The 15,059-nt window shown below is 41.7% G+C and overlaps 1 protein-coding gene across 1 annotated transcript in view; it reads right to left on the reverse strand.

Annotated features, from left to right (window-relative positions):
• Positions 1-15,059, reverse strand: part of SLC26A5 (solute carrier family 26 member 5) — a 321,585-nt gene that overhangs the window by 142,104 nt on the left and 164,422 nt on the right. The window contains exons 4-6 of the mRNA XM_085653953.1: positions 12,627-12,737; positions 10,220-10,404; positions 3,950-4,114 (exon numbers count right to left, since the gene is read on the reverse strand). Coding sequence (XP_085510079.1) covers positions 3,950-4,114; positions 10,220-10,404; positions 12,627-12,737 — 461 coding nt within the window. The remainder of the gene's footprint in view (positions 1-3,949; positions 4,115-10,219; positions 10,405-12,626; positions 12,738-15,059) is intronic.

A 15,059-nucleotide genomic window follows, 5' to 3' on the forward strand; every position in this document is an offset into this window, starting at 1 on the left:
GAGTTGTAGTTATTGGTGCCAGGACTCCGGGCAACACTATCAACCGAGGCAGTAGTAATTCCTAGGGATCAACAATGTTATGGAACGGTGTCATGTACCCCATTGCAAATCCAAAGTCCATTAGTGTGATATTTGGAATGATCACGAATGAAGCGCGCATTCAGTATTTTGAGTAATTTCAAAAGGGGCGCGCCTTGATGACGGAACGTCATGAAATGTTCCCCAAACTGCGATGGGAATTGTAGTCATTGACAAGTAATGTAACCATGTTGTTCACAACCTAATCACCGTGTCTAGGGAGGATACGGATATAACAAACACATATTGAATGATATACTATAAGACAGTGGTTTACTATGGAGTTTACACTTTTCGGGGAGGAACGAAAAATGCTGTCTATGCGCACAATATGAGACTTAAGAAACGTAGTACCAATACTTAACAGCTAACAAGTGTCTAAATCGAGGGCAGCCGGTGGAAGTCCCCATGGTAATATAGGCACTGAAAATGAACTCTCAGAAAACCAAATTATGTATTAATGATCAGTCCTGGAGTTGTGCAAGCATCAGGACGACAAAAAAACCGGACGACAAAAAAACTCATGGGACCAGCCAGAGCGATATCCATGGATTAAATGATCAAATACCATGGACATCGCTATAATGACCAGCAACAAAGAGTACTACTGTTAATCCTCGTCCCACTCCTCATACCACCGGAGCTGCTTTACATTACTGTTCTCTCTTGTCTAGCCATGGCTGGTCCCATGAGTTTTTTTGTCGTCCTGTTTTTTTGTCGTCCTGTTTTTTTGTCGTCCTGATGCTTGCACAACTCCAGGACTGATCATTAATACATAATTTGGTTTTCTGAGAGTTCATTTTCAGTGCCTATATTACCATGGGGACTTCCACCGGCTGCCCTCGATTTAGACACTTGTTAGCTGTTAAGTATTGGTACTACGTTTCTTAAGTCTCATATTGTGCGCATAGACAGCATTTTTCGTTCCTCCCCGAAAAGTGTAAACTCCATAGTAAACCACTGTCTTATAGTATATCATTCAATATGTGTTTGTTATATCCGTATCCTCCCTAGACACGGTGATTAGGTTGTGAACAACATGGTTACATTACTTGTCAATGACTACAATTCCCATCGCAGTTTGGGGAACATTTCATGACGTTCCGTCATCAAGGCGCGCCCCTTTTGAAATTACTCAAAATACTGAATGCGCGCTTCATTCGTGATCATTCCAAATATCACACTAATGGACTTTGGATTTGCAATGGGGTACATGACACCGATCCATAACATTGTTGATCCCTAGGAATTACTACTGCCTCGGTTGATAGTGTTGCCCGGAGTCCTGGCACCAATAACTACAACTCCCATGACACCCGGGTCACGTGCAATGCCGTCATCTTCGGGCGTCTTCCTTGCACGTTTGTCCCGACATCCTTGTTTCATGTTGTATAAAAGACCGATGCCATTAGGATCATTCACCTCCCCCTCTGGCTCAGCAGCCGCCCGAGGTACCGACGGAGAGGTAAGATCTGTGCATACACGCTATGATCTGCACGCTACTTCTTATTGTATAAACGACCTTTTTGCCTGTCAATCATTAGCGTTATACTATAGGGGGTTTGAGATAGACCAACCCGCTATTAACATAGCGAACACTATTGTTTTCGTTTGTAAACCACACATAACCCAATATGAGAAGACCCTTTGTCGTCTCGCATACACTAACGAACTCGAGATACGACACCGCATAAGTGAGTAAATACCAGTGCAGGTACTATTATTATTTCTTCGTGTCTACACACGGTCTTATAACACCACAGTAGATTTCTGTTTACCATAAGATTACCGTCAGGAACATCCTGATATCATGCTCAGATAGGGCTTTGCCCCGTCTCAAGGTTCAACGCCTTTGTTTTTCTGCCTTTGGTTTTCTAAGGATAAGCGTCTTTCGATTTTTAAGGTACTGTGTCACTCTAATCTTGGACCATGCCTCTTATTCATACATCTCTTAGAGCGGTGCCTCCTAACGCCTGAGCAGTCGCCAGGTGAGACGAGGCGAATACCCAGATTCATTCGGGTAAGTGCAATATCTATAGCACCTTTATCGTTTTGAAGGGGTGTTTTTACTAATATGTATTTGGCATAATTGAACAACAACTTTATGCGTTATGTGATCTATCAGTTACTAGGTTTCACCTCTGGTATACTATTCTCATTATGTTCATTTCCACCTCCATAGGTAATTTCTCCCACACCTACCCCAGGTGCAGGTTGTATGATTTACCTTTTTTCACATTCAAGATGCAGTAGCTTTAATGGTCCTGACGAAAGCTAGGGCACATCCACCCAAAGCTGAAACATGTCGACCAGTTCCAACACAGTTATTTGTTAAAACTGTTACAAGCACTGTTTTAACTTGGTATCAAGGCAGCATTTCAATAAATAATTTTTTGTGCCTTGTTTCCAATTTTATCATATCACATTTACTTTATTTGCACTGCACACATCACCCCACACTAATCTTTAGAGTGGTCTTTTCATTGGAGTAACATTGCCACAGTTGCATCCGGGACAAACCCTGAACCCTGCCCCATGCCATCCTGGTGGCATCCGGTTATCAGATAAGTCCCTGGTCTCCCAAATGATGAAGCAAGCCACTGTATGTGGGTGATGGGAACCTTTGATGCATTCATAGATCTTCAATGCATGCACACATCCAGGGTGACATTTTGGTGGAAATACATTCTTTGTTTAGTAATGATGGTGTAGCTGTATGAAGGTCACCTAGCCACATAGACTCACAGTTTTCTTTGTACTTAGATTTAGGATTGGGATTTTTACTGTTTGAGTCTTTAAACTTATATCCCTTAGACCCTCCACTCTTTTTGAGATTCTTTTTATTGTTGCTTTGGAGACTTTACCAGCTTTCTTAGTTCTAGAAGAGGTGTTCAGCTGGTCATAAGTGAAACTTTAACACTGAAAAAAACACCATAGCTGAATGTGCATGTAGGGATTTAAGCTATGAGCAGAGACGCGTCATTGGAACAGATTTCATTAAAAGTAAGAGACGCGTTGGATAAGTATGATTAATGTTTGGTCACCGCTATTGCAGTATTTTTGTTTTGCAGATTTTATATAGCGCAAACTCAACCTAAGGTATTGGAGCGCTTTACACGAGCACAGGTTAAATTACATAAGAACATATTCATTTTTGGTAGACTACCGTATCTCCAGGCTTGAAAATAGGTGGCAACATAGGGGAACAAAGTCCCTGCAGCGATTCTGGTCTGGAACTCTGTTCCATCCCAGGGTCTGCGTGCAATTGAGGGTGGTTGGGGTGGGCCTGTTCCACATACTGACAGGAGTGAAAAAGAAGGATGTTACAAAGTCAATGTTTGAACAGGATTTCCTCTTTTCTGTTTCCATACTTCTGTGCAGTATGAAGGTTTCCTACACCAGCAGAATATTTCGGTGTTTAGAGTTCCCACACCAACGTGCTGAGGAGTCCCTTTTAAGGAACCGTCACATAATGCCTTGTGTCAAAACGCAGCTAATCAGTGGCACTGAAGCAAAACTGAAACGATAAGGCACATATGCAAACGTGTTGTGTTGGAAAACCACTAGCTGGTAGACAGTAATTTTGCTTTGGTCTTGTCTCATCTACACCATATACCTGTCTGGCAACTCTCCCCAGATAACCGAGCTCTCTGATACAGCTGCCTCATTTTCCATTCATGCGTCCCTCACAATCTGGGAATGCTTGCAGGTTGACTAATTGTACTCGGTGACATGCACTTGACCTTTTGTCTTAGGCAATCAAAGATTAAAACTATAAAATTAGTGGTATAAAGTGGAGATTGGCATCGTAAACACCCCCCATAACTGGGTAAACATTAAAAACACGTAAAAGATGAAAACCACTACTTACATAGACAATAGAAAGAGCTCCACTGTATCTCTTTGTTTTGATGCCCAAGAGATACTTGAGTTGTGATGCGAAGACATGCACTGCTGCAGCTGTGGTAAAGCCTCGTACCAGAGGCTCCGTGAGATAGATAGCGACAAAGCCAAACCGTAGGATTCCCAGACACAGCTGTTAAAAATGAGAAAACAATAAGGAGATAGGTTAAAATTCCTAGAGCTAATTGGTTTATATATATATTTAAAAATAAACCCTAGAGCTGTTACCGGTTTCTTTTTTTTTTTTTTTTTCTGGTCAACTGAAGTTATAACCCTGCTACCCCACTTAGGCCCTTATTATGAGGTCGGTGGGACCACCGACATCCAGACCATCAGTCCGACTGCCGCATTACGATGCAGACGGTCGGACTGCAGCGGTCTGGGGGACAAACTTCTGCCTCCGACAGGATTGAGGATCACGTCGGAGGGGCGGGTGAACTCGTCTCCCTACCATGAGGGTGGTGCCTGCACAGGCATCGCTGTAGCGATTAGGATGTCCATTTCCGACTGCCTTTTCATGGCTGTCTGACCACTATGGAAAGGCAGCCGGAAAGGGACTTTGGGGACTTCAAGCAGGACCCCAGTCCCCAGTGGGCCACTAATAGGTAGCCTGGGCGGCACATGTAGTGCTCCTCCCACACACCATGTGCCAGGCACCACATGGTGCCTGGCACACGGTGCATGAATGTGCACTAAGTGCCTTTGTACTACTGCGGCTTGTGCTGCGCCCCTTTTCCTGAGCCACAGCACCAGGCACTTTAGAAAAAAACACTTTACGACCAAACTGGCTGATCCAGTGACCAAATATACGATTTATTAAAAAATAGGGCCCAAGACCCACTCCCTGAAGCTGTCCATGATTTTAATAAACTCTGTGCAGCCATAAAAGTTATTTTGTCAAGACCCACTCCCCGTGTTAAACATGACCCTGGATGGTTCGACCACAAGTGCTCTGAGGCTAATAAACAACAGCGCAGAGCCTTATCATCTGAACCAAGATGTATTCCTGAAGTACAATTGGTCAGGCAGAGGTATAAAACTGCGATTTCCAACCGGAAAGGAGAAATTTTAAATGACCGTTGGGAGGCACTAGTGATAGCGGCGAACACCAAAAAGGATGACATATTTTGGTCATCTGTGAGGGATTTGCGATCTATGGGGCATACCCCGATTAGCTGCACTATTGCGTGTGAGTCCTGTGAAAAGCACTTTACAGAAATCCATGCTGCACCCATGCAAGAGGCAGATCATTTTTAGCCGGGCCTCTAACCAGAATACAGATGACCCTACCTGAGGTAGAAGAAGCGATTCATCAGAGCATGGGTAACAAAGCCCACGGACCAGATGGTCTACCTATTGATCTTATTAAGCACCAGCCAGACTTCTGGGCGCCCCTACTTTTAAATGTTTTTACCAACCTAATGTATGCTCCGTTACCCAGTTCTTGGTCCACAAGCATAATAGTTCTGATTTTTTAAAAAGGGGATCGTTCTCAACCCAATTGTGATAGGCCTACCTCCTTAATTGTTAATACCCTAAAAATCCTAGGTAGAGTCCTATACAATAAGATCTTAGAGTGTTCTGAGGAAAAATTGAATTTTAGATCCCTGTCAACTGGGCTTCTGAAGTAAAGTGGGCACCAATGAACAATGCCTTAATCTAATCATGGGCAAATACACCATTGCGTGAGCTTCTCCAATCTATCTGGCCTTTATGGATTTGACCTCTGCTTTTGACCTTGTTAATAGGTCAAACCTCTGGTCTATCCTTCTGACCTATGGAATGGATGAGCTCCTGGTGTATTTTTTGGCACACCTTCATAAAGATCTTAAAGCCCGGGTGAAGATTGGACGTGGGGGTGAAGTTACTGAAGCCATCGATGTAAGTAGGGGGGTCAGACAGGGTTGTGTTCTGGCCCCCCTTCTTTCTATCATCTACATTAATGGACTGAACAAAACTTTTAAAATCAGTAACTCAAGACATCCCAAAAATTAATGGAAAATCACTCCCGTACTACTCTATGCGGACGATGCGGTCCTTATGGGCCGCACTCTGAACTCCTTACGTATGCTAGTGCAGGGCTTTGTTAATCATATGGACAGCCTGGACCTACGCACTAATTTTAAAAAGTCTTTTATAATGTCGTGTGGCCCAAAGAAACGTTTACTTAGTTCAATATCTGTGGGTAACCAGAAGCTGATGAGTACCAGCACCTTTCCCTATCTTGGGTGGTCCTTGCTGCGAACGGCTCCTGGTGTGAGCATATAGCCCTCTCCAGGAGCAAGTTCTCAAAGGCCTCCAACTCGATTCTTAGTTTCCCTGCCCAAAGAGAACAGGTGCCATTTTAGCTATTTTAAAAATGTTCGAGTCCCAATGTGTGCCAACAGCTACGTATGGCGCTGTGATTTGAGGCTTCGCTAATAGTACCTGCATCCACCAGGAAGAGAACAGATTTTACAGGAAGTTTTTAGGCGTCCCAATCACCATACCCTAATATACCTGCCATAAGGAACTTAACCTACATTTCATTCGGGCCCGCCCTGCCCTTTTCTGGTTATCTGTCTGGAAAAACCCAGCCGCCTCCTTAACGAGAGAGATTATCAGTGACTGTATAGGATGCACGAAAGAGAAGGACATCCCATGGCTGTCAGGGGTGTATCAGATACTTTGCAGTGTTAATAAGGGTAGAATTTACTCAGATCCCAGCACAGCAAAGGCTGCGAACAAGAGTGAGCTCAGGAATGCGCTCTATACGTTATATAGAGCAGAAAGGTTCAAAAAAGAATCCAAAAAATCCCTTGTTCATAGATATATGGCTATTGAAAATTAAATTCTGTATACTCGCTGGCTAACTACATCACCTTGCCGATGAGCCATTGGGGGGAGGAGCCTTTTGTTTCGCTTAAGTGCTGGTACTATAAAATTTGTATTATGTTTTCCCCATGGCCACCATTCTGATCTTGATTGTATACCTTGCCCGTGTGATGGCCTGAGTGGCCAATCTATTTTACACTTTTTGTTCTTTTGTAAATATTATTTAAAGTATATTAAGTGGCTCTTAACTCCGTATTTTAAAAAGCATATTCCCATTAGCCTGGAAAACGCTTACTTGAGATTACTTACCCTGGATGATGAAGAGTTGGTCTTTCGCACAGGCACTTTCTTGAGAAATGCAGTTCGAGCACGTCAAATGATGTCTAATCCCTGAGCGGTTTTATCACCCATTTATGAATTTTTATGAACCCAAAGATTATCATATACTGTATGCTGCTATGGTTTTATTATGACTCTCTAATTTGCACATCCGTATTTTAAAAAGAATATTCCCATTAGCCTGGAAAACGCTTTCTTGAGACTACTTACCCTTGATGATAAGGAGTTGGTCTTTCGCACAGGCACTTTCTTGAGAATTACAGTTCGAGTACGTCAAATGATGTCTAATCCCTGAGCTGCTATATCACCCATTTATGAATTTTTATGAACCTAAAGATTATCGTATACTGTATGCGGTTATGGTTTTATTATGACTCTCTAATTTGCACATTTTTAACCTGTTTGTTGCTCTGTTTTTGTGCTTTATGGATACGACGTTATCCGAATAAAGTGTCTTTGAACCTTGAAAAACTGGGCTCAATCACAGTTGAGCTGACCAGTACAGTCTGGTTTTAGATTATGTTTTAAAGTAGGACTATTCTGCTACCCAGCTTTAGAGGTCGGTGTAAAATGATTTTTAGGGAGTTAATAAGTATTTAGAGAGTATTTTTAAGTAGGTATACAGCAAGAAGAGTAGAGTCCCTTCATGTATTACGTAACTGCTGACGTCAGAGATTCTGATATATTTTAGAGGTTTAGTGGACATTTTCATAGAACCCTGTTTTTCTCTTACCTCCAATTGTTAGCATTTAGTTACAGATCGCTTTATCCATCTGCTGGCAGCGACCTGCTAATGAGTTCTGCTAATGAGCCATAACACAGACATGTTCCAGATGATTATACTGTGTTTATGTGGCAGGTGAAACAGCGATAGTCATTTTCTGCTTCAAAATTGCAAACACATTGAATCATAGTGCCACCTTGTGCCTATTTTGTGTAATACATGCACGTCAGGCGCATCAAACTTGCGAAATGCTTGTTCTACATTGGTATTATTATTTTGATAATAAGGAGTAACACAAACCCAATGCGCTGCTTGGTAGGCTGAGTGTAAGAAATGCGCAAAAGCTGTCGATGCCAATAAAATATCAAATCCTGGTGGTCTGGGCCCAAAACAACTTTCTTTGCTAATGCTGTATGCCTGCTGATTTACATATACCCTTAAAAATGCATCCCTTACTTTTAGTTCATAAAGGTGCATTAACATCATTCAATTCTGTGTTTTTATGCATGCATTTTTATATAGCGCTGGCATTACCCGAATGTGCTAGAGCGCTTTACAATTGACAACGAAGGTCCAAAATTGCAAAGTAGTAGATCACAACATAGGACACAGAATTACAAATATATATGTCAGCTTTATTACGGTTTGCTTAATAATAAACATAGATCATTATACAGAGTCCAGATTTAAAATGGCATATCACGACATAAAACACAGAACTGCTACTGTTCGAAGAAGTAGGTATGTGAAGTTCCCGGTAGGGTCTAATGCGACGGAGGTCATGCAGTAAATCTCAAGGTCAGAGGCTAAGACAGCCTATCCTCAGGAGGGGAAGCTAAGAGATGGCGTTAGGTAAAATGCGTCTGAAGGAGAAGGGCTTGCAGCTCTGTTTTGTCTACTGTGTGCATTTGATTTTGTGGTAGGCCCCTGCCATTGTGTGTTCGCTGTACAGGGTCAGACTTATGATGACTAAGCCTTGGCATGAACATTAAGGGCCAGATGTAAGTAATTCCGAAATACCGAGTCCTTAATAGCGAATTTTACCGATTCGCTATTAAGAAGTTGGTATTTCCGATGTAGGTAATAATTCGCTAAAAATTACTGAATCGGTAAAAAACGGTAATATTTAGCGATTTCGTAAAAATCGCAAAAAAATAAAAAATACTGATTCCCCATTACCGAATCGGTATCACAGATTCCTTAATACAGATTCGGTAATTAGCAAATCGGTATTTGGGGGTTTCGGTGTCTGCTAATCGCAAATTATGGAATCGGTTAACTGGTTTCCCTTATTTTTACCGATTCCTTATTTGCAATGGCGTTTGGCGTTACCTACATTGTACATGGCAAAATACCGGTCGGTAACGCAGAAATTCGCAGATTTTCTGCGTTACCGACCGGTATTTAGCCACCTACATCTGGCCCTAAATGTCTAAAGTCTAGGCCAGGTTTAATCTTGATGTGTAACAGCGCTATATAAATATCCCTTGTGTCATCATCACTGCCTTCTTGACGTCGCCATCTCGTTTATTGCTCTGGTGATAGTGTCTTGATGCTGCAGAGACTGCCTGGATCTCATTTTTTACGTCTATTTTGATAACAAAGGTGCCAATACCATTCATAAACAACTACACCCCCATTGCTTCATGGCTGAACAGCAGTGGTCAATCTAGGGACTTCATTTCTAGCTTTCTCCTTCTACTACGGCAATGCCAACTACTCCGACATCGATCAGCTAAATACACCATGACAGCAAAAGTCATGACAGAGAATCCTCCACAGCGTTTAGTCAAAACAAAACAAAAACACAGCACAGCTCTCCCCCCCCCCCCCTTTTAACTCAATGACAACTTTTCTTTGCAAAAATTGTACTGTTTGGGTTAGGATAAGGGTGGGCATTAAAGGAAGGAGTAGGTTCAGAGTTATAATCAGGGTTTTTAAGACTCGGATTTAGGAGATAGTGAGGGTTAGCGACAAGCTCGTGTAGAAAAGGAGGAACAAGAGAGGGACGGTGAAGGAAATGATTAAGGGAAGTGAAAGGAATAAAGTTAGGATAAGGGTGAGCATTAAAGTAAGGAATAGGTTCAGAGTTATGATCAGGGTTTTTAAGACTCGGACTATAGTGAGGGTTAGCGACTCTTTCAGGTTTACAGTCTGGAAAAGGAGGAACAAGAGAAGGACGGTGAAGGAAATGAATAAGGAAAGTATAAGGAATAGGGTTAATTTTAGGGTAGGGATAAAAAGATTGATGAGAGGAGTTAGGCTGAGGATATGAAAGCACCACCTGGAGGTCATTGTTGTTGACAAATCTTGGTGAGGGTTTAATCTGATGAAATTACATTTGCTGAACAAGTAACTTACCTGTATGAGCCCTGAGAGTAAGGTAACAGCAACAGCCACTTTCACCCTCATTGCGTCTCGTGCTTCATACTTCTCTAAGAGCTCGGTAGTGTTGGTCAGGTTCGTACTTGCAATGTCAAACATTTCATCTGGCGCTATCCTCACAGCGACTCCGCCAATCATCAAACTGATCACGGCAAAGGTACCTGTGATGAGAATCAGATGCCACATTTTACCTGATACATGATGCAATCAGCTCCATACTGTTACAAGAGGCTTCCTAACCGTTATCACCACACATACAACAAAGAGTATGAGGAAATGAAAAAGTACACGAAAAGTACACCCCAAAACAACAATTTACATATCAGTGAAGAAGTTGTAGGCGTAGTCAAGGAAAATAAATAACATGTCTAGTCTAACAGCCTACTTGATGATATTTCAAGCATTTGTTAGTTGAAATTCCTGGTCTTTTTTGACAATCTACCTCCTCTCAACCGATACACATTTTTACTTTCCAGATGAGGGCTTTTGTGAGTGTACATTAAACACCTAATTATATCTATTTACTCCACTGTGTGAAATTCTGTCCTCTTTCCCCCGATCCCTATCCTGCTGGGTTTCACAAAAGCCACAAAGATTCTAGATGGAATAGGGGATTATCGGCCATATGTAACATATGTAAAAAGCATTTTTGCAGTCGGTAATGGCCCGATACGCAGAATCAGGTCGTTTCAGACTGTAAAAATGGTTTTACATATGTACAGAACAAAAACTGTGATTCAGTAAAGTGTTACCGAATAGCAATTTGTGTTTAGCGATTCGGTGTTTAGAGGAGGGGGGGTGTTTAGGACGTACCTTCCTAATACCAAATTGCAGGGGTATGTATAAATGTTTTGCGACCAAATTATGGTCGCAAAAAAATAATTTTTTTACTGACATCTCAAGGGTGATGGTAACCATTGGCAAATGGACCCCACGGGACCCCTTCTCCTTTGTGAATGTTGAAACAAATATCTTTTAAGAGCAGGCAGTGGTCATAGGGACCATTGCCTACTGCAAAAAAAGTGTAACTTCCAAGTTTCATTTTATCTTTTTAAACAAATCTCGTTTTCCCTTAAGGAAAATGGGCTGCACTAAAAATAAAAATAAAATAAAAAGAGCTTTACTTTATTAAAAAACAATCACAGACATGGTTGTCTGCTGGCCCCAGCAGGCCACCATCTCTGTGATAGCCGCAATTCCTAATGGGTTGCACACTGGGACCTAATTGGTCGATTGCAACCCCATTAGGAATGGCTAAATGAAACTCAATGGGTTTCATACATTAGGAATTGCTAGTCACAAATAAATTACAATACATAAAATGTTTACATATGGCCCTATATTCTTAAATGCGGCAGAGGGACCCGTAGTCCAGCACTGCTTTGAGGTCTTGTTCTTCTGCCTAAAGCGGGTGTAGCCACTTTAACTGCAATGACGTAAAGCAAAAGAAGGAGCAAAGACATAGTGAGTATTCTGTAGGCTACCTCATGAGTCCGAATGAACTTTTGAATGAAGAGTAACTCTCCATGGTTTAAAAGAAAAATAAGCAGTAATCGACTACAACTGTCTAATCACCAGCCTCTTTAAGAATGTTTGTGCTAAAACTGCTGACTGGATACACTTTTAAAGAGTGGCAACAACCTTTAAGAATGTGTCTATAGGTTCCACGGTAATGAATGCCCATAGATTCCATACTTTGCAGTTAGCTTTATTTACTTTCAAATCTGAGTTTTGAGACCTAAATATTCAATTTGTTTTGTCACTGCACCCTGTTCCTCAGAGCTCTGTTGTCATTTGGAAGAGTTTATGGTCATATGCTCTTCAACATCTGTTAACTACCATGTATACAAGGAAGGCTGAAATAGCACAGAGATGGCAGATCTACACAAACACTCAAAGCAGTGAGTGTCACTTCTTCAGCCTTATAGTAGCGGGCTATACCGGCCAGTAAATACCCGCTCCTTCTGCTCGGGCCTTTAACAAGGGAGCAGGACTTTAATGGCCGGTATAGCCCAGCTACGAAGGGCTATAAGGCTATTAGAAAATTCTGCTACTAGAGGGCAGAATGTTCTAATAAATTGAACAAAGGCGTCTCGGAGCCCGAGGGGATTGAAATCCCCTAGGGGTCCGAGAGGCAATCCCCTCGGGCTTCGAGAGGCCTTTGTTCGAACAACATTGGAATGTTGCTCTTCGGGCTTTTACCAGCTCGTAGAAGCATGGAGCACTCCATTGTATTCAATGGAGTGCTCCACATTCCAATGTGCTAATAAAGGTTAGTATTTAAACAGTGTGGATAATCTAAGCAATGACCCATAACCACTGGCCTTTGCCAATCTCCTAGAGCAAGCAAAAGAAATGCATATAGGCCTAATACAGTCTTTACCTATTGATATATGCCTTGAAGTCCCAATGAACGTGTACAAGAAAACTGGATAAAATGAAGAGTAGAGGCCAAACACAGGAGGAACCGCTGCCAGCAACGCGTAGGCCAAACCTGGGAAAGAACAGAAAGGCATGAGTCAGAGGTACCTGCAGCAATCAGAAGTACTGGCAAAGCCAAGAGGTCTGGCTCTTGTTCAGTATATGTTCCTACTAAGTCACATCAGCTAAGTTTCTATATGTGTGGGACTGTATGGAGTAGTTGATGAAGAGTGAATGCGGGGATTAGGCGATTATGAGGGATGGATTGAATGTAAATCTGGGTGTGAATTTAAGTGAGAATACCCTAAGTGCCATTTGGGACATAATGTGTTGGTGTTAACAAAGGTATAAATTAAATCACATTGTCATTCTTATGGTTTTCAGATCTATAAATATTTCTGATATTCAAATACATGCAGCCCACCCAAAAAATAAGTGAATACCCTCCTCTACATTACACCATAATATACATTCGTCATTAATATTATGAAAGAAATGTTCTCTTTCTGAGGTATGGACAGGCCTGCTTCCTCAGTTCAATCAATCAATTTCATCTTTATTGGGGTACAAAAGTATCCATAAAAGTGCATTAAAACACAATAAAAATCACATGCAATCACAATAAAACACATAAATAAAGCATTCAAATAAAAAAAGACTTATTTGAAAACAGGACATGACAGTCATAGATGGGCCAGAGCTCATTAAGTATAAATTCAGATCTAAACCGTGTTTATCCAGAGGCGAGCTCGGAAAGCGGTTTTCAAGAAGGCACCTATATGGAAATTAAACAGGTACATTAAATTCACTATGACAAATAAAGGTAGAGGTTGAAATAGGAGCCCCCAGGACTCTTCTAAAAAACCTGTTTTTTTCTGCCTGAATTGTATTACATTTAATGATGCCCCAGACCTCGTCCCATATGTAGCCATCGGGAGACATTGCATTATGAAAATCCACAGAAGTGGCAAGAGAGCACCACTCCTTCTGGATTGCGGTCAACTGAACAACAAGCCGATCACCCTGGAAAATGAGTTACTGCAAAGTGCAATATGCATCGTCCAGGACCCATTGTTGGCGAAAACTAGGCCCAAATACGAAAAAGTTCTGGGCCATTGTCGACTAAATTCACGTACAGTAAGGGAGGCTAAATTGTACTTTCTCAGGCTGCAGGCCATAATGTAGTATTTGGTAAAATTAGTACATAGGTCTAACATGGCCATAATATTTACAAAACCTTGGACTAACAGCCGCAGAGCCCTAGGGGTATGAGCCATCGATTCAGCATCATCTATGTGCAACAAAGATGACAGCGGAAAGGCCTTAACTTTTGGGAGCTCAGGAGTGATGGTTAATAAATAAAAAGGGTGGAGATCATTAATATAACAAATAAATAAAAGTGGAGCTAATACACATCCTTGTCTCATGCCCCGGAAGATTCCTACCTCTCAAGACACCTCCCCCTGAGTATTTGATCTCATTCTAGCCTTCATGTTCCTGTGAAAGTAAGCTAAAAAGTGCACCAGTGCTTCATCCATCCCATATACTAAAAGATTAGAGCGCAGCTATGAGTGATTAATGCAATCGAATGCTGAGGTCAAGTCCATAAACTCTAGATATAAAGGAGAATTTTGGGCTATGGTGTATTTACAGATGAGGAGATCGAGATCAAGACACTGCTCAAGTGTGCCGACCTTGGACCTCAAACCATGCTGGCAAGGATATAAGGTGGACTTCTCTTCTGCCCATTCCTTTATCTGGTTATATTGAAACCATCTCAGAATTTTTAAAGTAGTATCTATTAGGGAAATGAGCCTATAACAACTGGGCTGCGAGTGGTCGCCCTTTTTAAAAATTGGGAAAATGATAGAAATTGACAATGTGCTTGGTAAAGGGGTGTGGGTCAGACTTAAACACATTCAATAATAGTGGAGCCCAGCATTCTGGATTGTATTTAAAAAGATGTATTGGTACCCCATCCGGGCCAGAGGCTTACCCCCAGTGCTCAGATTTATCGCATCTTCTACTTCATCCAAAGTCAGGTGCTCTGCTGCATAATAGGGAGCAATATGGAACTCACTTTTGGCGGAAATGGAAGCATAAATATTAGTAAAATGCGATTCCCATGCCTCACTAGAAATATTGGAGCTGACTGGGGTTGCTGCCTGGTTAAACTGCTGAAATTTGTTTTCTGCTGACAAAAAGAGATTGCTATTCTTTTTATTTGTCACTGAAGCTAGTGAGCTCCATTGTTGGTCCAGTACTTTCTTTTTTCTTGCTGTAGTGACCTGTTTGTATATCTTACGTAACAAAGCCACCTCTTGGGGATTTGTAGGGGTGCCCGTAAGGGCCATAGGCAATTGTTGGTTAGCAATAGAACATTCATGACTAAACC

This window comes from Triturus cristatus, chromosome 4_1, assembly GCF_964204655.1.
Source record: "Triturus cristatus chromosome 4_1, aTriCri1.1, whole genome shotgun sequence".
In the NCBI taxonomy this organism is placed as follows: domain Eukaryota; kingdom Metazoa; phylum Chordata; class Amphibia; order Caudata; family Salamandridae; genus Triturus; species Triturus cristatus.